This window comes from Juglans regia, chromosome 1 (genome assembly GCF_001411555.2).
Source record: "Juglans regia cultivar Chandler chromosome 1, Walnut 2.0, whole genome shotgun sequence".
Lineage (NCBI taxonomy): Eukaryota > Viridiplantae > Streptophyta > Magnoliopsida > Fagales > Juglandaceae > Juglans > Juglans regia.
This window is the reverse complement of record NC_049901.1, coordinates 37,511,769-37,539,348: the sequence shown is the minus strand read 5'-3', so window position 1 is coordinate 37,539,348 and position 27,580 is coordinate 37,511,769. Positions and strand designations below refer to the sequence as shown.

Sequence of the window (27,580 nt, the reverse complement as noted above, 5' to 3'; positions counted from 1 at the left end):
CACCATGGATTTTATTTGGAAATATTTGTTTCTAATTCCCGATCCATTCCCATTTTCAACTTTTCGTACAGAAATTTAAACTCTTCATCTTTAAATTTTATCATCTCTAATTTATATATTGATTAATTTTAATTTCGAAGACATTAATTTCCATTCTATTCTTGACATGATACATAGTAATTTAAAAGAGTATTACTATATATATATATATATACACACTAAAAAACTACACCATCTCATCTATCTCTTCTTATTTTCATCTTTTATTAACAATGATTGATCCAAGAGTACTTATCAATCATTAATTACTCAGTGTGACTCTTGAAATTTTATTTTTATAGTGAACTGAAGGAAATTTAGCTCAAAAATGAAAATGAAGGAAATTTAAATCAAAATGAACAATTAATGACATTGAACCCAATGCTTTAAAGTTAATGAATTGATCAAACAAGAGGTTTGGCATTTTACCGATCTTATACCACAAGTGATATAAAGGGTAGGAGGGCCAACCTTGGACTTTGATTAACCACATGCACATCTAGCTTTAGGATTACATTTTGCTTTACAATTCCCCCTTCTTCAGTCTCTTTGTTTCTCTCTTCATGAAAATGCTTCCTACCTTTTTCTTATTTCATCAAAGTAGAATAATGACTTCCCCAAAGCAATCTTTTACAGTAATTCTTACTGATTAACCATACAATTACATGAAATTCTATCACATTTCTTCACACAGAAAATAAGCACATAAAAAATGATCAAGCTGAGTTTTTTTTTTTTTTTTTATAAGCGAGGGTGTTCGAGCCAGCTTGAGCGCACCTCGACTGATCCCATGCGGCCCTGAAGTTAACGACCAGGTAAATCTCCAGTGGCCCTAAGGGGACTCGAGCTGGTGAATATTGGGGAGCAAACCCAAGGCCGAAACAGCGCTACCCCTTAGGGTTATCAAACTGAGTTTGTATATCTCCAATTCTTTTTAAACACCATAATCGGGAGTTTAGTCTATAAAAAGTTAACACCACTTTTGGCGGCCTAGCCGCTCTTTATACAGAGAAACTGGAATGTAAAAATTTCACCTTTTATTTTCAAACTACAATTGGCAGTATGAGAACTTGAAGATATGCACAAGTTGAATAATACAGTGCAAGCAAAGCAGGCCAGGTACAGGCCCCTTCTTATACACGAAAGCCGCTTCTTTTTCTTCGTACGTACATGAAAGCCATTTATTTCATTTTGATCGGAACTTGATGCTGACTCAATCGTAGCTTGGAACATTAATAACTGCAAAACATGATAGAAGAAGAAAACGATATCCACCACTGAAAACTGATAAGTTGGAAAAGAATTCTCATGTGACAGGAAAAGTTACCATCCCCATATGATGCCATTGTGATAGGGGAAGAAAGAAGCTTTTGGGCAACTGAAGCAATGTCCTTGGCAGTAACTTCATCAACAGCTTTCAAGAAATGATCCACTGGTTTCCTAAAGAATGAAGAACATATTCATTGAGGAAAGAAAAATATAATTGTACTTGAAAATGTAAGAAAACCTAACCATGCAAGTGATATCGGGTATTAACACCAGCAGTAAGGAATTACAAATAACAGAGGCCACAATGTAACCATTTGGTTCTCCACATCATCGACAATGATAAAAACTTGCAGAAACTAAAATTTTTACAGAATATGGAGAAAACTTCTCATTGCATTAGCATTCTGATTACATAACCTAAGATTGATATTATATAAAATTGTGTTAAGAAAAAATAATTATGACAAGAGCAGGGGGTGGATCATTTTTTAATTTATGAAAAAATGGATTTATAAAATATTTTATCATATAACTTATCACTTATGACCCTGGATTCTTAGATAATGATGTCCTAGTATGAGCTCTCCAAATCCAGCAAACACACATTTTGTAAACAAGTGGAAGGGGGAGGGTTTAAAATCTAGATCCTACTTTTTGACAAAGGGGGTGTCATCATAATCCTGACAAGCCATCATATATTCATTTCAGGCTCCCAAAAGTAACATCTGTGGTCCTGACATTGTTCCTTAGATTATCGCATGTATTCTCTTCTACGAACTTGAACTGCATGCTTCGCCTACAATGTTTTTCTTTCTTTCATTTCATTTGTAACAAAACATAGTAGAAAGACGCAATCCAACTACACAGGACCTACAATGTATTTACATCTCATTTCTACAGTAGAAGCATGACATAACAAGCACTTTTAGTTGGAGCCAAAACCACTGCAATTTCTGATTTTCTTTTTCATTTCATGGTAAAACCAATGTAAAACTTGTTCACACAACTCAACTCATTTTCTGTCTATTCACATATTAATACAATGAGAGCACCTAATATGCATGCGGAAAATAAACATATGGAAGGGATATCCACATACAGTGCATGGCACAAACACAAGAAGAATTTATTGTGGAGTGATGTATACACAATGTAGTCTACAAGTTCCTGGATAATCGTGACTCAGGCCATACCTCTCACCATAGATCAGAAATTGTCTACCTATATCTTCGGATGCAAGGATCTACAAAATACACATATATATACAAGTTATAAGATAAATAAGTACTTATCAGGAATAAATAAATAAATAAATAAATAATATTGATGTGGAAGCGACATCAGCCAATATAGAAAACATGGAGTTAAGATAACAGGAATGCAATTAAAGGCTGCATACTCTGGATTCCAAATTAATTAGGACGGCCGACTTCGTTGACTGCTTGGCACGATCTAGCTGTACCTGGTCAACTGCAACAGGATGGGGGAATAATACGTCAGAAACAAGGTCCAAGATTTAGTTATGACATTGAAAAGACAATGCTACCCAACATAAAGGTGTGGCGGCAACCTTCTCTAGGAGTTGCAACTGAGATAAGCTCGTTCACCACTATATCGATGGCTTGTGACACAAAATTAGAACCCTGAATTCACAAAAAAAAAAAAAAAACACTCTTTTAAGTGGAAATATATTTGTGGACAGAACAAACAAATAAGATCCAGAAATAAGAGCACTCTAAAGACTTCCAGGAACCCAACAATTTTAAAGATTCTTCTGAAAATGGATAATTGCTTGCACATGACCATGGCAAGCAAAGGACTATATTATCTTTATGCATGCAGAAAAAAAAGGGAAATGAGGTCTGTCTTGCCAACAGATCACAATACCTCAAGGACAAGTACCATAAAAAACAGATTGCAATCATGATGTCACTTAACCATGCTATAGAATCAAACAACTTATATTAAAAGAGGGGGGAAAAAAGACAGAGAGAAAGAAGAAAAAACACCCCCTCACCCCCATATTGAACCAAAGCAACCCGTGTCCAACCTAGATAAGACACCCCACTTTATGGCATCATAAACTCGTGCTCATTAACCATCAAATATGCACTTCAGCTTTGATAAGCATTTCCTTTCCCTTCTTGGGGAAAGAAGGATAAAACAGAAACCATTTGTACATTTTCTGACATTTCTTCACCCATATGGGATACCCATTTTGATCTCCCAAAAGTACGTAAAAATAAACTAAAAAAACATTTGTACACATCATTCTCTGGAGAATCTATGGATTTTGGTTTGACGCAAAATACATACTAGAAAGAAAACCACGTCAGCTGATAATTTAATTTAAAAAAAAAAAAACAACTCGAGCGATTGAAATCTGCAGTAGAAAAAGGAGGGAAATCAAAAAACAAAAATAAGAACAAAAGTTTTCACTTGGCCTGAACCTCCAACCCTTCTCTGAACCAAGAACCGTCGCTGTGGACCAACTGTTCCATCGCCGTTCGTCACACATTCCAGATCTGAGCCGCCGTCAACTTGGGTTGGGCTATCCAAATTTGAGTAGTCGCAAACAGTGCAATCGTTATGCAATTTGACAGTCACATTGTATGAAGGAAATAGAAGGTATGAAATCTATTGTATAGACTAAATGAAGTCTATAAATATTGCACTGTGTTGATCATATTTTACGAAGGAAATACAAGCTATGAAATGAATTCTACTCGGTCCAAATTCTTCAGTTCTTCGCTGTGGTTTTTTATCAAATAGGTGTAGTGCAACTCTATTTTTATAGCTTGTATTCAGCTCCGACCGACAAGAATATGTTGTCTCTTTTCTTTTCTGCTGTGTTTTCTTGAGTTAAAAATTATGCAGTGCTTATTTTCATGAAAGATACAAACTTGGTCCTCCTTTCAAATATATGATTGTTTTCTCCCGTGTTCGTGCTGCTGGAAAATGTGTTTTGCTTGCTTATTTGGTTGTTTCCCACTTCGAATATAGTCGTGCTATATATTTGAAGTCTTCGTTAGGTATGGATTTTGTGACCTGCACATCATTGAGAAGGCCACTCTTACGGTCTCTTACCAGTCCAAAAATCTTTAGTTTGGAACATCTGAAAATCTTCTGAATCACTGTGTTGTTTGTGGGTTACATCTATGAATGTTTTTGGTCGGAAAAGAAGCAGGTGAAGTGCCATGCACTTGTTGTCGGCATAATTTTTGTAGAAACATTATGGCAATAGAAATGATCTGGTCTCTTCTGGATATTATGCAGTACTTATTTTCATGAAAGATACAAACTTGGTCCTCCTTTCAAATATATGTTTATCATGGTCTTCCGTTGCTATAGTATTTCTCCATGCATTAACTTCGTATTTACTTCTAATTTATTAGATATTTATCAAGTAAACTAGTTAAACTTTACTTTTCAGATTTTACTTTTCAAAGCCTACTTCTCTGTTTCAAAAATTAATCATTTAATAAAAGAGGAGTTTAAGCAAGCAAAACCTCTAGAAAATAGAAGAAGCCTCTTTGATTCTAATTGTTGAGCTAAGATGGATCTCCATGTGCCCACCCATAGTCTGTTGAGCAAGCCCATGCTTGTGGATCTTCATGTGCAACTCTGGTGCCTAAGAACCAACTTGTTATGGAGTGGAATTGATATGGGGTAACTATACTTTTAATAGTATATGTTTAATGGCACAAATACTGAGTCGAATTGATATGGGGCAACTATAATTTTAATAACTTAAAATTAAATGCAAATACTTGCTTCACTTTGTATTAGATGCACGCCATCATTGAGTTATATGAAATGGATTTAAGTCCAAGATTCTTTGTTTAGAATATACTCACAGCCACTATACTAAAGGGCAAGAAATTTATATGTGATTATGAAATAAGACGTAAGTTTCATTACAATGGACATAAAACAAACACCATAAGTACTCTACTATCATAATTGTGTGGGCTCTGATATCATAACTTAATTCCATTTCTACCTAAACCAATAACACTAGAAAAACCAGAAGCATCAAAATTCCTAATTAATTCCTTATGTTCATTAATTTTGAGTGTGATTTGCATGTATAGTCATTCTATTTCTGGTAATAAACATTTAACTCAAAAAACTGCAAGCATGTGCTTCCAATGAACATACAAGCCAGCATAGTAAGCCTAAATATGTATAGACCTAAACAGATCTGATGAACACGTGGGGCAACCATAGTTACATTTATTTGAAATATTTAAATTTTTTTTAAATGAGATCTATTGTACGAGTTCATAGATTTTAATGTCGTTGGTGTTATACAATATTGCTATTGAGAACATGCATTTGTCTCCCTCTCAGCATGGAAAAAGGAAAAGAACATCCATCTACTTTAAGACCATCTAACTCAAATCCTACATCCGCGGTATGTTATTTTATTTCCAATATATCAATAACATTAGATTTGAGATAAGTTGATATTTATTTTCTCAATACATCAATAATTTGTCCAAACATATTTTAGGACATAGCATCAACTTCTCCAAACATCCCAATGCACGGTTATTATGGACCCCCATCCACGGTATGTTATTTTATTTAATATATCAATAACATATGATTCGAGATAAGTTGATATTTATTTTCTCAACACATCAATAATTTATCCAATAACATTTCAGGACATAGCATCAACTTCTCCAAACATCCCAATGCGTGGTTACTATGGACCAGTGACTGCGTGGTCACCGGGTTTTCTCCCATTTCCCGCTGTCAACCAATATCCAAGCAATGTACAGGTAGTGTCATGTTTTCCGTTTAATTTTAATAAGTTGGTTCTTTTGAAAAGTTGAATTCTTTGTTGGTTTTTTTTAAGAGTTTAATTGTACTTTTTTTTCTTTTTTGTCAGAATGCTAGTTACACATTTCAACATGGCATGGAAGGCCAGTTGTCTGTCAGCAATACCTCCGTTACAAGCAGATTTCTGGGTACCCAGGATAATAGACCCTCAGTTGGGCAAATTGAATTGCAAGCTACATCTTTTGGAGTTGAAGAAATTCATTCTTCTGGATTTTAGTGAGGATGATGTAGTCGCCAAGTGTACTTGTGGTTTATTTGAAATGAGGGGGATAGTGTGCCGGCACATCTTTGCCATCTTCAAATGTAACGGGATTAAGACAATACAAGATAGGTACATTTTGGATCGATAGAGGAAGGACATCAAAAGAAGATACACGTTAATCCACAGCAGCTATGACGCAAGGGATCAACGGGAAGATGCTAATAGATATTCAAGTCTGTTGAATATCTGTTATAAGATGATTACTTGTGCGGCGAGTTCGAAAAAGCATACTGAGGATGCAACGACTAAGTTAAATGCAATGATTGAGCTGTATGAAGCAAACCAAAGACCTCCATTGATGACTGAGAAGTGTTTAAATGTTGATGGCACAAATGCTAAGGACACAATTACAATAGGTAGTTCAACAAAAGTACTCAGTCCATGTGTTGTGCGAGGAAAAGGCAGACCCCCATCTCTGAGGAGAGCATCCAGGATGGAGAGAGAGCTGCGGAAGGTTAAGGAGAAGACGAAGAAAGTGCAAGGAAAGGGAAAACGCAAAGAGGTAAAAAATTGTAATATTACTTTGTTTATGTACATTGTCATATATATGCTATCTGACAAATTGGTTACTATTTTATTAGCGAGATGGGGAAGATATACCAGTCGTTGACACTTGCAGGAGGCTATTTGGCCCTTCTGGTATGGACGTCTCCAATGTTGGGCACGTGCAGGTAATATAATAAATATAAAATTATATTTGAGTTATGATTTATTGCACTGTATTTTACAAGTATTTATGATCAGGCTATCCCAGAAAGCGTTATGTTTGGCACCATACCAGTTGTTGATGTTAGTGGAACCCAACCCCAAGAAACTGTATTTCAAAGTCAAGAAAGCGTAAGTGGATCCAAACTGTAATGGTATTTTAATGACATTAGTCGACGGGATATTAATATGAGTTAATATTTTTTACAGATGCTGTGATACCCCATATGATATGGATAAGGGTAGGCGGTGTATGGGATCCCACATTGCTTGGGAAGGAGAAGTTCTTGCTCTTTATAAGGTTCCAATGGTGCTCTAATTGTATCATTGACTAGTCCTTTCGGAGTATAGGTCATGTGGTTTGGGTCTTCCATTGGGGCGTTACAGTTGGTATCAGAGACAGGTTTGAATTCTGCATACTGTAGACCTTGGAGGTTTAGATATCTGTGGGTTCATAAGATGTGGAAATTTCAAAATAGGAATTGGAGGATTATAAGGATAGTCATGGGGGTATTTAAGTTTGAGTTCCAAGAACATTAAGATTGATTTTGATGGGATTTGAGGTTTAGATTCGGCTGATGTTAGGAGTTGAGTTTGGAACTTTAAGGTTATAGATTTTAGTGATATACGTGTGTATTAAGTGATGTCGGATTTACATAGTTATCTGATATATATATATATATATGTATATGTGTTTATATGCATATTTTATTTATCCTCTCATTTTATTTTATTTACCTGGTATTTTCGTTTTCTTTTATTTTAGAACGTTTCACCGAGTTTAGACTTTTAGGATGGCTGCTCGTCGTAGAGTTCGAACTCTTGAAGATTTGAATGAAGACGACAATGGTGGGGGTTGCACGTTCGAACGCATCCTCCCACCTTTGATGGAAGAGGCAATGCGAACGCTGCGGAAGATTGGATACAAGACATTGAAGAAATATTTGGTGTTTTGGAGTGTACCGATCAGCAAAAAGTCAAGTTTGCAACCTTCAAACTATCTGGAGAAGCAAAGAGATGGTGAAATTCTGAGAAAGTTATCAGGGAAGCTGAGGGGATTGGAGTAATTGTTTGGGCTCAATTCAAGCAGAGTTTCTTCGATCAATTTTTCCCTTAGGCAGATAGGGATGCTAGAGCCCGAGAGTTCACCAACTTGGTGCAAGGGACCATGACTATGCGCCAGTATGCTGCAAGGTTTGCGGAATTATCACGTTTCGCCGCATACTTAATTCCCGATGAGGAGAAAAAGACTAGGAAGTTTGAAGAAGGCTTGAACTACAGGATTTATGAACGGGTGATGGTCTTACAGATTCAGAATTTTTCAGAATTAGTGCACAAGGCAATGCTAGTTGAACATAATCTTAAGAGGGGTGCTGAATTGCAAGAACAGGGGAAGAGAGCTGCTCCACAAGGGTTTCCTAGTTCGGATCAAGGGCAATGGAAAAAGAGAAATGAGGGGAGCAGTTCAAGTCAGAGACAGATACAGGGAAATCATGCACCTAACCCCCGTAAGTTCTGTAACCGCATACACCATGGGGAGTGCAGGAAGGAAGTGGGATCATGTTTCAAATGCGATAAGGATGGGCATTTCATTAGAGAATGTCCATTGCTTGCGGAGAACAATAGAAGGCCCAACCCACCGCAAAACTTTAGGCCGAATAATCAAGGCAACAATCAGCGAAGGACTGTACCTGCTCGGGTGTTTGCTTTGACATCGGGAGAAGCTGAGGACAAGGATGATGTCATCACAGGTATAATTCTCTAACCATCTCTTAAAATTTTTTTTTATTTGTTGAGAATTAAGGAATATTTGTCTTATTATCTCTATGGGTTATATGACGTAACCAGGAATTATTCCCTTATTTCTCAATAAGGCTACTGTTTTATTTGACTCAGGGGCTACCCACTCCTTTATTTCAATGGATTATGTTAAATTGTGCCCCATTGATGTTGATGAGATGGACTACAATTTGAGGGTCTCTACCCCAACTGGTGATATAGTGACTTGTAACAAGATTTTACTCAAGTATCCAATAACTATTAGCGGGAAGGAAATGCTAGCTAATCTGATAGTCTTTCCTATGACTGGGTTTGATGTAATTTTGGGGATGGATTGGTTAGCTTCCAGTTATGCTAGTATTGATTCTTTTAAAAGGGATGTGGTGTTCAAGTTTCTGGAAGAAGAGGAACTTCGATTTATGGGTTCCAAGGTGCGTATCCCTCCATCAGTTATTTCTGCTTTTCAAGTTGATAAATTAATACGTGACGGGTGTCAAGGGTATTTGGCTTTTGTGGTGGATGAACCAAAGGAAGAATTGAAACTAGAGGAGATTCCTATTGTGAGGGAATATCCAGAAGTTTTTCCTGAAGATTTGTCTGGATTACCGCCTGAGCGGGAGGTAGAGTTTGCTATTGAATTAGCTCCAGGCACGGCGCCTCTTTCCAAAGCTCCTTATCGAATGGCACCATCAGAGTTAGCTGAGCTCAAAGAACAGTTGCAAGACTTATTAGACAAAAGTTTCATCAGACCTAGTGTGTCACCTTGGGGAGCTCCAGTTTTGTTTGTGAAGAAGAAGGATGGGACAATGAGGATGTGTATAGACTACAGGGAACTGAATCGAGTGACCATAAAGAATAAATATCCGTTGCCCCGCATCGATGATTTATTTGATCAATTGCAAGGTGCGCAGGTGTTCTCTAAAATTGATCTCAGATCGGGTTATCATCAATTAAAAATCAAGGCGGAGGATGTGCCTAAGACAGCTTTCAGGACCAGGTATGGCCACTATGAATTTCTAGTCATGCCTTTTGGTTTAACCAACGCCCCAACAGTATTTATGGACTTGATGAATCGAGTATTTCATGAGTTTCTGGATAAATTTGTAGTGGTGTTTATTGACGATATATTAATCTACTCCAAGAGCAAAGCTGAACATGAAGATCATCTGAGACAAGTACTAGGGACACTCAGGGATAAGAAATTATTTGCTAAGTTGAAGAAGTGTGAATTTTGGCTTGAGTCTATTGCATTTTTGGGACAAGTAGTCTCAAGGGATGGCATTTTTGTAGACCCCGGGAAGATTGAAGCAATAGTTAACTGGACTCAACCAACCAATGTGCATGAAGTCAGGAGCTTCTTGGGTTTGGCTGGTTATTACTGTCGATTTATAGACAATTTCTCAAAAATAGCGGTTCCCTTTACCGCCCTCACAAGGAAGAACAACAAGTATGTTTGGACTGAAAAATGTGAGGAAAGCTTCCAGGAATTGAAGAAGAGATTGGTGACAGCTCCAGTTCTAACAGTCCCTAGCGAAAGAGGAGGATTTGTGGTTTATAGTGACGCTTCACGATTGGGTTTGGGATGTGTTTTGATGCAGCATGGAAAGGTAATAGCTTATGCTTCTCGGCAATTGAAGACATATGAACAAAATTACCCCACACATGATTTGGAGTTGGCCGCCGTTGTCTTTGCACTTAAAATCTGGAGGCATTATTTATATGGTGAAAGGTGCGAAATCTACACGGATCACAAGAGTTTGAAGTACTTCTTCACTCAGAAAGAACTGAATATGAGACAGAGGAGATGGCTCGAACTAGTCAAGGACTATGACTGCAACATTAACTACCATCCAGGCAAAGCTAATGTTGTAGCTGATGCACTTAGCAGGAAGCCAGTGGGACCAGTAATTGCAACTCTTACCACTCAACCCCACTTATTAATGGACTTGGAAAGAGCCAGTATTGAAGTAGTCGTGGGTGACCAGCAAGTATTAATAGCCAGTTTAGTAGTTCAACCAGTTTTGATAGACAGAATCAAGCTCGCCCAAAAAGAAGATTCTAAGTTGGCGAGATTAATTGAAGAAGTAGAAAAAGGCGATAAACCTCAGTTTAATGTTTCCAAAGATGGAGTATTAAGGTTTGGAAACAGATGTTGTGTGCCGGACTGTGTTGTAATAAAAAGATTTATCCTTGAAGAGGAGCACCGCTCCCCTTACACAGTTCACCCGGGTAGTACGAAAATGTATCGAGATTTGAAAGAGTCTTTTTTGTGGGAGGGCATGAAGAGAGAGATTGCTCAATTTGTGGCACAGTGCTTAACATGCCAACAGGTGAAAGTAGAACACCAACGACCAGCAGGGTTATTGCAACCACTTCAGATTCCAGAATGGAAATGGGAACATATTTCTATGGACTTTGTTACAAGTCTGCCACGGGCACCGACCAGACAAGATGCAATTTGGGTGATAGTAGACCGTTTGACGAAGACAGCTCATTTTGTACCTATCAAAGTTTCTTATAAGTTGGAGAAACTAGCCGAGCTTTATATACAGGAAATAGTGAGGTTGCATGGGGTACCTGTGTCCATTGGGTCGGATAGGGATCCGCGTTTCACTTTGAAATTTTGGCGAAGCTTACAAGAGGCCATGGGCACTAAGTTAAATTTCGGCACGGCGTTTCACCCACAGACAGATGGTCAGTCGGAAAGGACCATTCAAATTTTGGAAGACATGTTGAGAGCTTGTATGCTGGATTTTAAGGAGACTTGGATTCGAAACTTGCCTTTGGTCGAGTTTGCTTATAATAACAGTTACCAGGCTAGTATTGAGATGGCACCTTATGAAGCACTTTATGGTAGGAAGTGTAGATCTCCTTTATATTGGGACGAAGTGGGTGAAAGACAAATTCTGGGTCCAGAAATCATTCAGAAGACAACAGAGAAGATTGAGACCATTCGAGCTAGAATGAGAGCAGCTCAGAGTCGACAGAAAAGCTATGCAGATAATCGTCGTCGCCAATTAGAGTTTGAGGTTGGGGATAAGGTATTCTTGAGGATTGCACCCATGAGAGGGGTTATGAGGTTTGGAAGGAAGGGTAAGTTGAGCCCTAGGTACATCGGACCATTTGAGATTCTTGATCGGATTGGACCAGTGGCTTACAGAGTAGCCCTACCACCCGCACTCTCAGGTGTACACAATGTATTTCATGTATCTATGCTGAGGAAGTATGTACCTGACCCCACCCACATTATCGATTACGAGCCTCTTCATTTTCAGGAAGATCTGACTTATACAGAAGAGCCGGTGCGGATTGTAGAGAGAAAAGAACAAGTGTTACGTAATCGGACTATTCCATTGGTTAAGGTGGTATGGAATAATCATGCTATCAGTGAAGCCTCTTGGGAATTAGAAGAGGAAATGCAAGTCAAGTACCCACAGTTGTTCGACGACGATCCTAATAGCTTGTGACAAATTCCGGGGACGGAATTTTTATAAGGGGGGAAGAATGTAACAACCGGGCTTTAAGCCCAGCCCACGAGTGGATAAGGAAGGACTGAACGGCGCCGTTTGGTGGAGGGATTTATTTCCCTTTTACGGAAACACTGTTTCTCTTCTCCGCGTTGCCTCCCCCAGTTCTCTGCAATTCCGGATCTCACTCACCCGTGCGCACCAACCCATGACTCCAGCAGTTGTGTTTCATCTCCTTTCACACTCAAGGTTCGGCCATTACTCAATTTTTTTCAGATTACTCAATCGGGTTCTCAGTGTTTTTCTTCTTCTTCATCTCTTCACCGTGTGCTCAACTCAAGGTTTTGAAACTTTAAATTGTTCTTCCATTGCAGATTTTTTTTCGGCTTCTTGAACATAGTGATAACTCCTCTTTTTTGTTTATTTTATTTTTCTTCTTCTCCTTCCTTCTTCTTCCGGTTTTACTCTTACGGGCTTCACTACCATTTTTGGTTTTACTCTGTTTTGACGCACACACACACGCTGCCTGTTTAGCCGTGCATCATTTAGTCAATTTTTTTTTTCCCTTTACGTAGACCATTAATTTATTCCAGTAGAAAATTTTGTGACTTTTATTTCGGATTGATGTTTTTAATTGTTAGAGCAGTGGAGTGTGTTAGAATTAAGGATGTTGATGGGTATAATCTTGGATGTTTTGTGAGTCGGTGTTTGAAATATTATTTCAGACTCTTCGGTGTGAACAATGGATGTTTTGGAATTGGTTGTATTGAAGTTTCGTGCAAGTTTTGAATTGTTGAATGATTAGAGTAATGATGCGTGCACTGAAATTGTCTTATTCAAAGGTTGGAAGTAGTTTGGGTTGGATTATGTTTTAATTAATGGAGTTACTGTTGTTGGTTTTGGAAATAATTATATTTGGTTTGGTGTTATAGAAGGTGGTTGTTTCGGGTTTTAAATGCGGATGGATGAAGAGAGTTGTTCGGGTTTAATTGTTAGGATAGTTATTGAGTTGTGAAGGGATTGTTTTGATTTATTACTTAATAAATAGCAGCCTACTAGATTGGTTATTAAATGTTGGATATATGTTCTTGTGTTTAGGTGGTGTTACTTTTAGAGTTCCGGCTCAAGGTGTTGATAATTCGAAGAAGTCAGGTAAGCGGGGTTCATATACTAGTTTTGCATAAAAGAAATAAAATGAGGTTGACTTTGAAAATAAACGTGTTTGTTTTTTAAAAGAAATGATCTGAAAACAACCTCAGATGTTTATTCTGCATATGCATAAATTCAATATAAGAGAAAGTGTTTTCTGTCATGACTGGTGTAGACATGAGCTAGTTTTGTGCACTTTATTTCTGAACTATGTAAAAGAGTGAATAAGGAATTCTAAAAGTTTTGTTATGAACAAATGAGAATATTTTGTTTATGTTTATCTCGAACATGTGAAATGATCTGAAACTTTTCAATGTTTTGTTTAGACATGATGTATCGTCTGAAAATCTTGGCATGAAGTTCTGATTCTGTATATGTTTGTAACCGGATTTTCGATGAAATCCGTTCTGTTTCTGTTAAGGCCCAGCCACGGGTATAATGGTGGTTTATAACCCTACCACGGGGGTGAAACATGGTATACGGCCCAGCCACGGGTATAATGGTTGTTTATAACCCTACCACGGGGGTGAAACATGGAAAATGACCCAGCCACGGGTATAATGGTGGTTTATAACCCTACCACGGGGGTGAAACATGGAATATGGCCCAACCACGGGTATAATGGTGGTTTGTAACCCTACCACGGGGGTTAAACATGGTATTGTCCCGGTGTGTTTATTAAACGATGATATGATTATAAGGTGTCAGTTTAGAAATGCCGACGGATTCTCTTTTTGGAACAAGTTTCTTTTTCTGAAAACTTCGCTCTAATCTTTTTTGTACAAGTTTTGTTTCTGCATTCTGAAAGTAAATATTTTGTTTGGCTTATCAAATGTTATAAATGCTCATGTTTACATGCTAGTATATGCTCTCTGCTTGCTGAGTTGTTAATAACTCACTCCGTTAATCTTCATAATATTTCAGATGACATCGATGACTCAGCTGAAGATCAGTATTAGAGTCTATGGAGAAGATTAGCATTGTTTTGTTGTTGGGTATCTCATGATATTAGTGTTGGTGTTGGAGGTTAATTATCTTTCTTAAGTTGCTTCAATGGATTTAGACGGTTTATGGAGACTATGTTAATGTTTTATTATTTCTAGTTGTTATTTGAGACATGAAAAAGAGTTGATTTTATTTGGGTTGTTAGATTGAATATTGGACAAATGAGTTTATTTGATTTATTTAATTGAAGTATTTACATTCGATTTGAGGTTTGGGAAAATGGATATATTCTTGAATTTGGAAGTACTCTAGCCTTGTTAGAGTTGATTATCAAGTTTTATGAGTTAACTCTCCGGACCCTCGGGGACGGGGCGTTACAGATGCAATTTGGGTTTGATGGATCACAACCACGACAATAATATGATTATCGTGGGTATGTTGTCATAATATTATTCTTCTTATTCTTTTTCCTTTACGTATCCAAGTGTGTATGTTTTCATATCATATTATTCTTCTTATAAAATGTTTTCATTTATGTATCCAAGATGAGTCCTTTTTCATAAGTATATAAGCTGGTTAATACAAAATGCTGTTGTTGAAAAAAAAAAAAAAGAAATAAAGGTTCTATGGGACTCTCATTGTCGTGTTGTGTATGTACTTAATTATTTGTCGATTGTTTTTTCTCACTTTCTTGGTAAAAGTACTTTGAAGAATTATAAAGAATTATAAAGAACCTTGAGTATTTATAAAGAAAATGAGAAAATGAGGTATATTGTAAGATAATTACTAGTTATATGTGAAATTAGAAAGTTAATGGGTCTATTTCTTCCATTTTGGATATACAACCGGTTGTGTATAGAATAATAGTAGTCTTTATCATCACTTAGAAGGACAGTCTAATTTGGCTTTTGCTTGACAGGAATTATGGAAACTGATGATATCATTCTGGGAGTTAGAAGCAGTTTTGAATACTTGTATTTCCAAAGTCTCATAAAGTTGGGAGGCAGTTTTGAATGCATGTATTCCAAAAGTCTCATAAAGTTAGGAGTTAGAAGAAATTTTGAGGATCAAAATATGTATCAACGTTGAAGAAGTATGGCTATGTATATTTTAAATATTATGAGTTATATTTCTTCTCTGTTATGTGCTAAAAATGAATATCAGTTGGTGAAGAAAATAGTAGTAGTTTCCATCTGGAATACTGCATTTGCTAACGGGATATGAAGCTTGAATTGAGTTATGCCCAGGAAAATAGTAGTCTGGCAATTGGAGAGGATTATTTGGCAGTTGACAAATTGCAACTTATCTTAAACGATGGTCCCTATCTGTATGTATGGTGTATTTGGAAATAAACAATTTATCCGGCTGAGAATGCTACATACGTTATAACTGGAGTTTATCACAATCGGCTTGAAAGAAAAGCAGAAGACATGAAATTGAATTGCCGATCCCTGTGAAAGTAAAGAAAAGCAAAAGACATCAAATTGAATTGCCAATCCCTGTGAAAGAAAAGAAACGCAGAAGACATCAATTGTCGTCTATATAGATACCCGGGGAAGGAGGCATCCAGCTCAGAATTATTTGCATTTTAACACAAAAAATTAAATCTTAAGGATCTTGTACATAATAACAGTGTCTTTGCTTCTATATTGGACCCACCAAATTGATTCCTACAACTAAAAACTGCATTTGAAGTCCCATTTTTACACAAGTGATTCCAAATAATTTACAATACAAGTTCAAAAGCAAACTGAATTTTTTCAGTTTGCAAAACAGAACCAAAACGCAGTAAATACCATGCTATACAAACCATTCCTAAAATGAACCTTTACAAATAATTATCCGAACCAAGCAAACACTATTACAAAAGTGACAACCCAATACAAACACAATAACTTCTGCTTTTCTTTTTTTAGATTCTTCGTCATCTCTCTCATTTTCTCTTCCCTTTTGCTAACGGCATACTCGCGCTTTAATATATCATCCCACGTCTTCCAAGCCTTATCCTCTCTTGATAAAATGTTCTCCTCTAGCAACTGAAATATATCCGCCCATACGAAGAAGTCACACCTCACATCTCCCTGCACACAATACAAACATATGAGTTAAAATGATGCAGTAAATCCCGCAACTGGAAAATTGATATGGGAATTTGACAAATATAAAGTTCCATTACCGTATTATACTTTGGGCAGGCAAAGAATCTCCTTCCAGGATTTTTCTTGATGTAGGACATCTTCAGTGGTGTTTTCAAACCACACCAACAAGTTGGTGCTTCCATGACAAAATCATTAACTAAAGATGATGATTGGGATGATGCCATTCGTGATTGTGAAAAACCAACTTGTTGAAAAACAAACAACTTGATGATCCCTTCTATTAGTCTAACCATGAAGGTAAAAATTGGTAAGCAAACTAATGTCTTAAGAATGCTACGTGGTCTTAAGAATGCAAACCAGATAAAACAGTGGAAACAAAAGCTGAGATCTCATCCATACAAATACTGCCAGGTTTAGAAAAATGAAAAAAAAAAAAACCAAAAGAAAGGGTGAAGGGGAAGAGCAGGAAAAAGAAATTTTATTACTGAAGAGAAAATTTTTATTAAACTTAATCCAGTTTAATGCTTTAGAGATTTTTTTTCCTTTCTGTTTGGTGGGGGGGACTGTAAAACATGTGGAACATAAAACAAATACCATGTCTCATTATCTTGACTTAGTACAGTGGGTTTTTTACAGTATCAAGTAATGCAAAGGAATGTAAGCACAGTCTTCACATGCTAAGTTCTGTCCTTTATTTAGTGAAAAAAAAAAACAATACAGCATGGTACTGGTACTGAAAGCTATAGTTTCATACAGTCCCAACCTTCACCTGACATGAATATGCCAAATGCATCGACATTTATGTAACTCAACTACATGAAAATAATCGATATTACCATTGTTAAAAATCCCTCAGACTTTTTGGGGCAAGGTGAATCATGAAAGCAGAGTTAACTTTTTTTAACTTGCATCTGGAATAGGAAAACAGCTTTAGGAAAAATAACTAAAATAAAAGAGACTCTAAGGGTATGGATCTACAATTTTTTTTTTTTTTTCATCTAGTTTTGGAAAAGAAAAACAGGATGTGTTTTGACTTGAAATGGATATATCCATACACTATATTTGCCAAATTTTAAAGGATCATGGCTATATCAATAACAAATTGACATCTAGCTCAAATAGTGAAAGGTGAAGCATAAACTTTCAATTCAATAAATTATGCTCACAGTCATACTTGGTAGGAACAAATCCATAGTTGACACCGAAACTAAAACAAATGTGGAAACCATACATATGCATACAAATTATACTAACTCACTCAAATCTATATATGTTCATGTACATGTATACATATGCATACAAATTATACTAACTCACTCAAATCTATATATGTTCATGTACATGTATACATACGAGCAAACATACTGACATATGATGTTGTCTGCTATTGCCTAGGGGCTATTACAGTATATAATGATAAATTAGAAAACATCATTCCAAACAAATTATTCTCTACATCTATCATCCTCCTAAGATTACTTGCCTCTCGAACACTATGAGATTAATATTTGCAACAAAGAATAAAATATAGAAATAAAACCACATAGAAGTCTTCAGCACAGAGTGAAAATTTAAGGAACGCAAGAACTGATTGAATTTAATTGAGGCAATCAACTAGGTCAAAAATATTTAGGAAATGCATGTTTCAAATTAAAAAATGTTGATAAATATAGTGGAAGATTTCTTCAACTCACCAACTTTGCTAAAATTCTCCTCCAAAGACTTCGATCTGGACTGGTAGTCCTCAACTTGCTTCTCTGCATAGGGATTCAAAGTCACGTTCTTAATCGGAGCTCAAAAAATAGAAAAGAAAATATAACAATCACAGAACTAACCTGATTTTGGAACTCGTCCCGAGTGATGATTAGGGTTTCGGGTTACGGATTCGGTTTAGGGCTTCACATTTCAGGTTAGGGTCAGGGCTTTACATTTCAGGTTAAGGTTAAGGGCTTTACATTTCAGGTTAGGGTTAAGGCTTCACATTTCAGATCTGTTGTTTGAAGAGGACAAGGCTTCTTGGGTTCCTGGTTCGGTAAAGACACCAGGGCTTCGTGGTTCGTGGTTCGTGGTTCAGTGCAGAAGACCAAGACCTCGTGGTTCACAGGGCTCGGTGGTTCGGTGCAGAAGACCAAGTGGGGGCTCCGTGGTTCTTCGTGGGTTCGAGGGTTCTTCGTGTTTGGGAGAACATTCTAGATCGAGCGGGGAGACATTGTTTTCTAAAACGAAATCCAAAACATTTCAAAACAAAATGAGGGAAAGGGAACCTCAAATGAAACGGTGCGTACTATCGCCACATAGGACACGGTTTTGCAACCGGTTCCCCAAACTGGTTGCGAGTAGCATTTTTGATTAATAAAAGGTGAAAAGAGATGGTTCACCGTGGTAGTTTGGATGCCAAATATGCCAGTATTTTTGTAGATGCTGCTGAATGCATAAATTGACTGAAATTGTGGATACTCATTCAAAACACAAAGATCTACTCATCATATCAGCATACTTAGATTACAACTGAGAAAGAACCAAAAAATAAAAGTTGCAAATGCATCAAGTTGCATAAACCAGTTTTGTTACAAACATAAAATAGAGAAAACCTAATAACCATATGTTTTGTAATCTATTAACAACACCATAATAAAATAAAAAAGCTAATCTATGAACAAGTTTCAAAACCAATAACTTAAATGTATTATATGTTTCAGTCACAAAAGTATTTGAGAACCTACATAGGCGTGAATACATCCCATTTCCAGGTCCACCAGCTGAAAAGGATCCTCCACCTCTTAACAGCACCTATAGTAAAAGATTTATTATTGCTTCCAACATTGAAGCCAAGATGAAGCAGAGAAAAATAATGTGAATAAATATTGAGGAACCATGTCAATAGCAAAACCAATAGAAGATTTCAGTTTATAAGCACATGGATTTACTGGAAAAACTCAATATCCAGACCTCAAGCACAGTTAAAATTATAGCTTCCTTCTCCTTATGCTAGCCACCAAGAAGTTCAAATGCAACAGCAAAATGGGTTCTCTGGTCAGGCAAGGGAACATCAAGGTTAAAACACATTCTAGATGGATGTAAAATACCAGAGGGAAAAACTTATTTTTGATAAGTAAGACGAGAGAGAAAAACTTAAAATTGAGTATATATGATACACACCCTTGATTCACCTTGACAGCGATAATCACCTCCAATGTACACAGATTTAGGCTCATTAGGATGAGAGACACTGGGTAGATCAGATAAAAGTGGTTCAGTGACAGATATCAGTTCATCGTGTTCAACACCAGAAGCTACAAGTACCATCCGAGGAGCAGTGTAATTTTCCTGAAATTGTCAAAGAAAGGCTGATTTTAATATAAACAATCCCGACTAATGCTAAAAAGACAAAAAATGTACTATTTTAATATCGATGCACAAACTTATGACTTACAGCAACAAATTCCTCTAGAATTGTACTATTTAGTCTGTTTATTGCAGATTCTGGAGCTGAAAGTGGATTAGCCAGAGCACCAGAGTAACCAGCAGAATGAATTGCATCCAAAAGAAAATTGTGAGGGTTCTTAACAGTTCCACTAATCTCGGCCTTCAGATTATGAAGTTGCAGAATGCAGATAGTAATTTTAGTAATCCTAATATATTTGAAAGAGTGCATAAATTTGAGAGTCCGATGATTAAAAAGAACTACCTCCTCATTGACTTCCCAATCCAGGAAAATTGGATTCCTCACAATGTCAATAAGTAGCTCTACCATTTCAGGAACATATGTCTTCAAAGCATTATAGGTGTAACTCATATGCTCCCTAGAAGATGAGGCTTCCAGATTGCCACCAATTGCCTCCACTTCATGTACAACTCGCAAGTGGCTCCTATTTCTTGTTCTCTTAAAGGCCATACGCTTCAGCAGATCAGTGGCTCCGATTGATACTGCTGTCTCATAGATTAGACCACAATCAACATATAAACCTATTGAGGCTGCAGGATCCTGGTCAACCAGAGGAAGCAAAGGCAATTGGATGAACTATTTGATTCTCAATCCATTTTATGAGACCCAATACAAAAGAAAAAATCCAAAACATACTTACAGTCGATGCTTCAGAGGTATCTTGACACCATTTGGGAGAGTAGTAATCTTGGTTTTACTTGGTTCGATGTAATCAGGCAATGAAGGTGGGAGAATGACACCTGCAAGTGGGAAGTCCAGAGGTGGTAACGACCTGGATCCTCCTCCAGTCAGCCAGCCTAGGAGACCCCCTGAAGAGGAGGTTGGCTTTGTGGCAACGGCACTCGAACTTGCAAATCTGGCCATTGCCCAATTGCACATTCGACCCTACTCGAGGTTTAGCAGCAGAGCGCAATAAGCATATAACAAATTATTGACTCTATCAGCTAAAGTGTCAATGTGCAAATGCCATGAAAAAATTAACTTATTACCTTTGACACTGTTACATAATGTCATAAACCGAACTTTATTGCCAAGTTTGAACAAACAAATATAAAAAACGAAAACCCAAATTAATAGTGATTCAAAAAAAGCCATAATTAATAGATCAATCTGCTGCATATATAGTGCCTGCAAAAGGAGACCGATACATCAAAGCTTTTAGGTTTCAGTTGATTAATTGAAATGAACCGTCAGGCCCCAATTCGAATTTCGTCGTTCACTTGTTCTACACATTATCCTTTTTTTCACTCATTTATATTCTCTTCTTTTTTAAATAGCTTTATGTGAATTATACACATCCGAACTAAGCGTCACAAAAAAAAAAAAAAAAAAAAAAAATCGTATTGTGGTCATTTAATAGGCTGCGAAACTTTAGTTGGTGCATAATTTTTTTTTTCCAACATTTCCACGGGAACCAAACAGTTAAACAACTACGACCACATCGAACACCTAATCAAGAAGATATTCTTGGTCATGAGATCACAAATGAATGCGAGATCATATCCAATGGTTGGAATTAGGGTTCTTTCTTGAGAGTGAGAGTCGAAGCTGGGACTAACCTTGGGAGCCCTGACTCGCTATGACGCGGCTCGGAACATGGTGGTGGTCGGCCGGTAAAACCCTTTAGATCGTACGAAACGACTCGTGGAGTTGTGACTTGTGAGGCTCAGGCCCAGGATTCTGGGAGGCTACTCGCTGAGCAGTGGCTTGTGGAGGGGGTTGAGATTGGCGAACGAAGAGGGGACACGTGTCAGGTTTATAGAAGCACGTGGGAGAGGATTCTCGTCGGGCTGAGCTGTGGACATCGGGCAAAACAGTCCGTTCGATAGAGAAATTTTTTTGTGAAGTCGACTGGTGATTGAATCAAATCCCTCTGATGAGTAGACTTGAAGTCTTGGTTGGATCACCCGCAGGATGGTTTGACTGATTCAAAAAAACGGTTCAATTCAAGTTTTTTTTTTGGAAATAATAACTAGGGGTGTAACCGGTTCGGTTTTCGACAAAATATAGGATCGAACCGGTATGTACCGGTTTTGTATTTTCCAAAACCGATTACGCACCGGTTATCCTCCTAAACCGATACTTTCAATTTTACCGGTTTCCGGTCCGGTCCGGTCCGGTCCGGTCCGATTTTCCGGTTTTTTTAAAATGTAAGTTTCACAATTTGTCATTAAAAATTTATTTATAAAAAAAAATTTTGATTTAAAAAAAACTGTTTTATATTTTTATTAATATATTAGACTATATAATAATATTAATATTAGACTATTGGTATAGTTATAAGTTATATATTAGTATTAGTTATAAACTTTTAGTAAAAACTTGTAGTATTAATTATAAGTATAACTATAGTCATTAGTCTATATTAGACTATTAATATTAGTTATAAACTTTTAGTGATTTAGTATTAACATTTTATGTAATAATTTATAAATTATAATAAGAAATTATTTCATATATGAATATATAATTATATATATTATATTTAAAAATTTCACATAAAAATTTATAATTATACATAATATATAAAACTTATATATATTAATATATATATATATATATATAATATTTTGTATAAAACTCATATATACAATAATACAAATATTATTTTTTATATATATTTTTTTATCAACCGGTCCGGTTCGGTCCAAAAAATCCTAAAACTGAAACTGGACCGGAACCTGCCGGTTTTCACATTCTAAGAACCGGTCCGGACCGGTTTTCCGGTTTGAATTTACACCCCTAATAATAACTATATTGTATTCATAACAAATAGAAGCAGTAGCAAACATTTACATTCAGCGATTATAAATTAGCATCTAATACAACTTGAAGAATATTATGCGTCAAAAAATAAGAAAGTAGCTTTTATATCTCATAAATCACATTGCCTTGCTTTGAAAAATTCGGTTCTTTAGACTTAATAGCTTCAATGACAATCGAAGAGTCTCTTTCAATAGCAAGCTAGAAAACCCTAAATGCAAGATTATCTGAAGTTCCCTCAAAGCAACCAACACCTCAATATCATCAACATATACAACCCCACTTCCCTCCAACACATAGCAAATAACAGCCCCCTTTTCATCCCTTACAATAAATCCCACACCCCCAAAAGATTCAGAATGAAACAATGCCCCATCAAAATTAAGTTTTACTGTACCATGGTCAGGACGTTTCCCAAGAGAGAACATTTTCTTTACTCACAATCAGCTGTTGTGTTTTAATGATAATATGCCCCTCAACATATGCCAAACAATTATCCAAAATGTCTATTAACACACAATTAGAATTCTGAAATAATTTTAAATTTCTATAATTCCATGCTACCCACAAAATGGTAATAAAGTTAGTAAGTAAATCTAAATCAACTTTCACCATATGCCACACCACGTCAATAGAATGGTTACCAACATGCAACAATGGCAAAGCTGAAGGGCAGCATACAACCAACACCTTTGTAACCTCTGGACAGCCCCAGAAAACATGTCTCTCATCTTCCACAGCCAACTGACAAAGTGGACAATTCTCATTTAAGATAACACCATCTTTTAGCAAATTCACTCTTAAAGGGAGACTATTCTTGCAAGCACGTCACCCAAAATTCTTCACTTTGTTCGGAAGATTCAGATGCCAAAAGTGATGCCAAAAAGTTGAAAGATCCGAAGAATGAGAACTTTCAACTCCCCCTTTGAATCAAATAATATCACAGCTAAATGATACCCCGATTTAACTGAGTATTGCCCATTCTTTGTACCTTTCCATACAAATTTATCTTCACACTCCCTTGATGGTAAAGGGAGTTGTAAAATTTCAGCACCCACAAAGGAAGGAAAACAGATTGTATCAAATTTAGATTCCAAGAACTAGTATTATGATTCAAAAGCAGCTTTACAGTTGAATCTTCTTAATTATCTCGATAAATGAAGATGAATAAGGTAACCAAAAGAGTGGAACCCATTTATCCTAAAAATGTCGAGCCTTTTCACCATTCTCAATCCGCCATATACCTCCATTCCCCAACAATTGTTTACTAGCACAAATGCTTCTCCAAATATAAGATATTTTGTACCTAATTTTAAATGTAAAAAATCAATAGAAGGAAAATACCTCGCTTTATAAACCCAAGTCAACAAGGAATTGGGATTCTAAATTATCATTCATCATTGTTTTGCAAGCAAGGCTAAATTAAAAAAACTCCAAATTCTTAAAGCCCATACCCCCTCTCATTTTTGAAGAGCATAAGTTGGACAGCTAACCCAATGCATCTTCCTTTCAGTTCCTTGTTGGCCCCACCAGAATTTTACAAATAAACTTTCTAACTCCCTGCACAAAGGTTTAGGCAGCATAAAACAACTCATTGTGTAAGTTGGCAAAGATTGCACTACTGCTTTGATTAACACTTCCCTACCAATTTGGGATAGTAATTTTTCCTTCCAACCTTGTAACTTCTGCCAAACCCTATTTTTTAACTCCTTAAAAGTATTACATTTAAATTGACCAACCAAAGAAGGAAGCCCCAAGTACTTATCATGATGTTGAAGAGAATGAGCATCCCAAATACAGACATAATAGTGTCGACCTCTTCCTATCTTGTGTTTGGGCTAATCAAAAGTTCAGATTTATCCATATTTATTTACTGACCTGAAGCCAATCCATACACTTCTAGCAACTATTTTAAATATTCACTTTGTGATTGTATAGCTTGAAAAAATAATAGGTTGTTATCTGCAAAAAATAAATATGTAACAACAGGGGCTCTACATCACACTTTCACACCCTTAATCAATTTTCATTTCTTAGCAGCCTGAAGAAGAGAAGATAAACCCTTAGCACAAAACACAAACAAATAAGGTGATAATGAGTCTCCTTGTCTCAATCCCCGAAAAACCTCAAATAAAGAAGTAGGCACCCCATTTATAAGTACCTTATAAGAGACTAAGTTTATACATGATAGCACAAGATTCACCCACTTTTTATCAAAACCCAGTTTCAACATAAGTTTTTCAAGAAATCCTCATTCCACCTTGTCGTAAACTTTACTCATATCCATCTTTAAAGACGTCATACCCTTTCTCCCTCTTCTCTTCTTCCTAATACAATGCACAGTTTCAAAAGCTACAAGTAGATTATCAGTTATTAGGCAGCCTAGTACAAAAGCACTTTGACTATCTGTCACCACATGAGATAAGATAGATTTTAGCCTATTAACAATGACTTAGCCATAATCTTATAGACCACATTGCACAAACTAATAGGTCTAAACTCCATAACTTTTTCAAACCTCTTTTTTTTAACAAGAATAATAAAAGTTTCATTTAGAACATTAGGTATCATCCCATTGTTTAATGAATCTAAAACTGTTTTAGTAACCAAAGTACCCACAATATGCCAATATTTCTAAAAAACAGTTGACAAAAACCATCAGGCCCCAACGCCTTCAAAGGGTGCATTTGAAATAAAGCATACTTTATTTCATCCGCTATATACGACTTCATGAGATCAACATTCATATCCTTTGTAACCTTTGGAGTGACAAATCCTAAAACAAGATCCATCTTTTAGGGTGAGATGTAGTAAACATCTTGTAGTAAACATACAAGATGTAGTAAAACAAAAGAAGCCATGTCCCTACCATCTTTTCAACAACCTAAATTATCTTGAAGCTAAGTAATAAAATTCCTTGACTGCCTTTGGGAAGCTTTCCGATGGAAAAACTTGGAATTCCGATCGCCCGAATGAAGCCATAAACCTTTGACCGTTGTTTCCACATCAACTCCTCTCTTTCTAATATAATATTTATATCATGTCTAAGTGGGTCCAAATCAGACTTTGAAACCAATAATGGATCACCCCTATTAGCTGATTCAGTCGTTGTTGTTTAGATCTCAATTGAGACTGAATATTCCCAAATTCTCTACCATGCCATTGCTTTAATTGAGAGCTACACACCGAAACAACATTTCTCATACCTTCCACCGAATCAAAATGTTCCAATGAAGACCAAGAAGACGATATTACTTCCTCACACCTAGCCTACCCACATAGCCACCCTTACCCACATAGCCTCAAATTGAAAGGCTTTACTACCTTTTTCGAATATTCAAATGCACCAACAGTATTGAGAATCAAACAATTATGATATGAGAATGAAGTGGTGACATTTCTTATCTTAGAACCCGGATATATAGATAGCCATTCTATATTTGTAAAAAAAATTTCTAGTCTTTCCTGAATATGACATCTCCCATCCCTCATATTAGACCATGTGAACAAAGACCCATCAGCAAACAACCATAAAATCCAATCCCATATTTCAACTGCTCCAATTTATATGCTAATAATTTAGTTTCCATAACAAAAACTAAATTGGGAGCTTCCCTATGAATTAAGTCCCTAAGGACTCGAACTCCCCGTGGGTTTCCAAGCCCTTGGGAGTTCCAACTAAGGACCCTCATGGTTGTCAGTGGGGCAGAATCACAGCCTCTGCCGATACCACTTCCATTTCAAATAAAAATTCGTCATCAACAAATTTTGCCCTTTCAGTTCTCTAGATGTACACAGACTTGAAGAACCACAATTCTCAAAAAGACGCTTAGAGGGTGTATAAGAAAACTTACCTGAATCACCATGATCCGGGTTACGTACTTGTCATCTTCGTTGCCATCTCAAAGAAGGGAGATTTTCACTTGGAGCCCTAGTCGACGAGGGTGCCTTCTTACCCTCAATAGAGTTCTATTGGCCTTTAGAGAATTCCACATATTGGCCTCTAGTAATTGGCCCAAGCCCAATTGAGCCTCCAGCAGAAAAGTCAATCGGGCCACTCATCACAAGATTTTTTCCAAAACCACTACAAATCCCCTTTGTTAAAACGTCATCATTAGCATTCTCCACCACCAACGACTCATCCACAGGAACCTTAGCTGAAAAGGCCATAGCCAGCCCTTGCTAATCCCTCCTTCAGCAACATTCGTGCCCACCATGATACTCTCAGAAGCATATTTTGTAGTCTTATCAACAACCATTGTACTCTTGTGAATGGAGGAACTACTACTCGATGCCCTTAGCCAATTGCCATATGGAAACTCCTCCCCTCTTAAACAGTTTGATTCTCCACCCATAAGATATAGTCATGATATCCATGGCCTAATTTTCCACAACAATAACAAAAATTAGGCAATTTTTCGTATTTGAAACAAACCCACGTGGCACTTGCATCACTTAAGACAACACGTTTCACCCTTGGCAGCAATTTACTAACATCCAAACAAATACGGATTCTTGAGAAAATACCCCTTCCAGGAGAGTTTTTCGGCAAATCTATGTCTTCAACAACACCCAGTGATTCACCAATCCATTTAACAATTTCTACTGTACTGACATGCCCTTCAATGCTAGATCATAAATTCTAACCCAAAAAGATGCAAGATGCATCTCAATATTAGAAGGCTGAAGATCACCATCATAATCATGAAGAAGCACAAAGTTCATGTCAAAAGACCATGGACTATTTCGAATAACATTTTCCTTATCAGTGGTATCTGAAAATTGAGCCAAGAAAAGATTAACCCCC

At 36.7% G+C, this 27,580-nt stretch overlaps 2 protein-coding genes and 1 pseudogene across 2 annotated transcripts in view; 1 reads left to right on the top strand and 2 right to left on the bottom strand.

Annotated features, from left to right (window-relative positions):
• The window catches only part of LOC109009972 (deoxyhypusine synthase), an 871,604-nt gene that overhangs the window by 460,863 nt on the left and 383,161 nt on the right, over positions 1-27,580 (top strand). The gene's annotated exons all lie outside the window — the stretch shown is intronic.
• LOC109010184 lies at positions 1,226-21,674 on the bottom strand (annotated as a pseudogene).
• On the bottom strand, positions 16,006-16,921 carry LOC109010198. Its single transcript, XM_018990956.2, has 2 exons — positions 16,643-16,921; positions 16,006-16,547 (listed from the first exon to the last, which is right to left on the bottom strand). Exons 1-2 carry the CDS (start codon positions 16,856-16,858, stop codon positions 16,305-16,307), a joined length of 459 nt encoding a protein of 152 aa, XP_018846501.1. The 5' UTR covers positions 16,859-16,921; the 3' UTR covers positions 16,006-16,304.

Coding starts and splice junctions, on each gene's coding strand:
- LOC109010198 (XM_018990956.2), bottom strand. CDS start 16,858: ATGGTTAGACTAATAGAAGGGATCATCAAGTTGTTTGTTTTTCAACAA. Junction 16,548..16,642: donor CCTGCCCAAAGTATAATACG/GTAATGGAACTT, acceptor TATTGTGTGCAG/GGAGATGTGAGGTGTGACTT.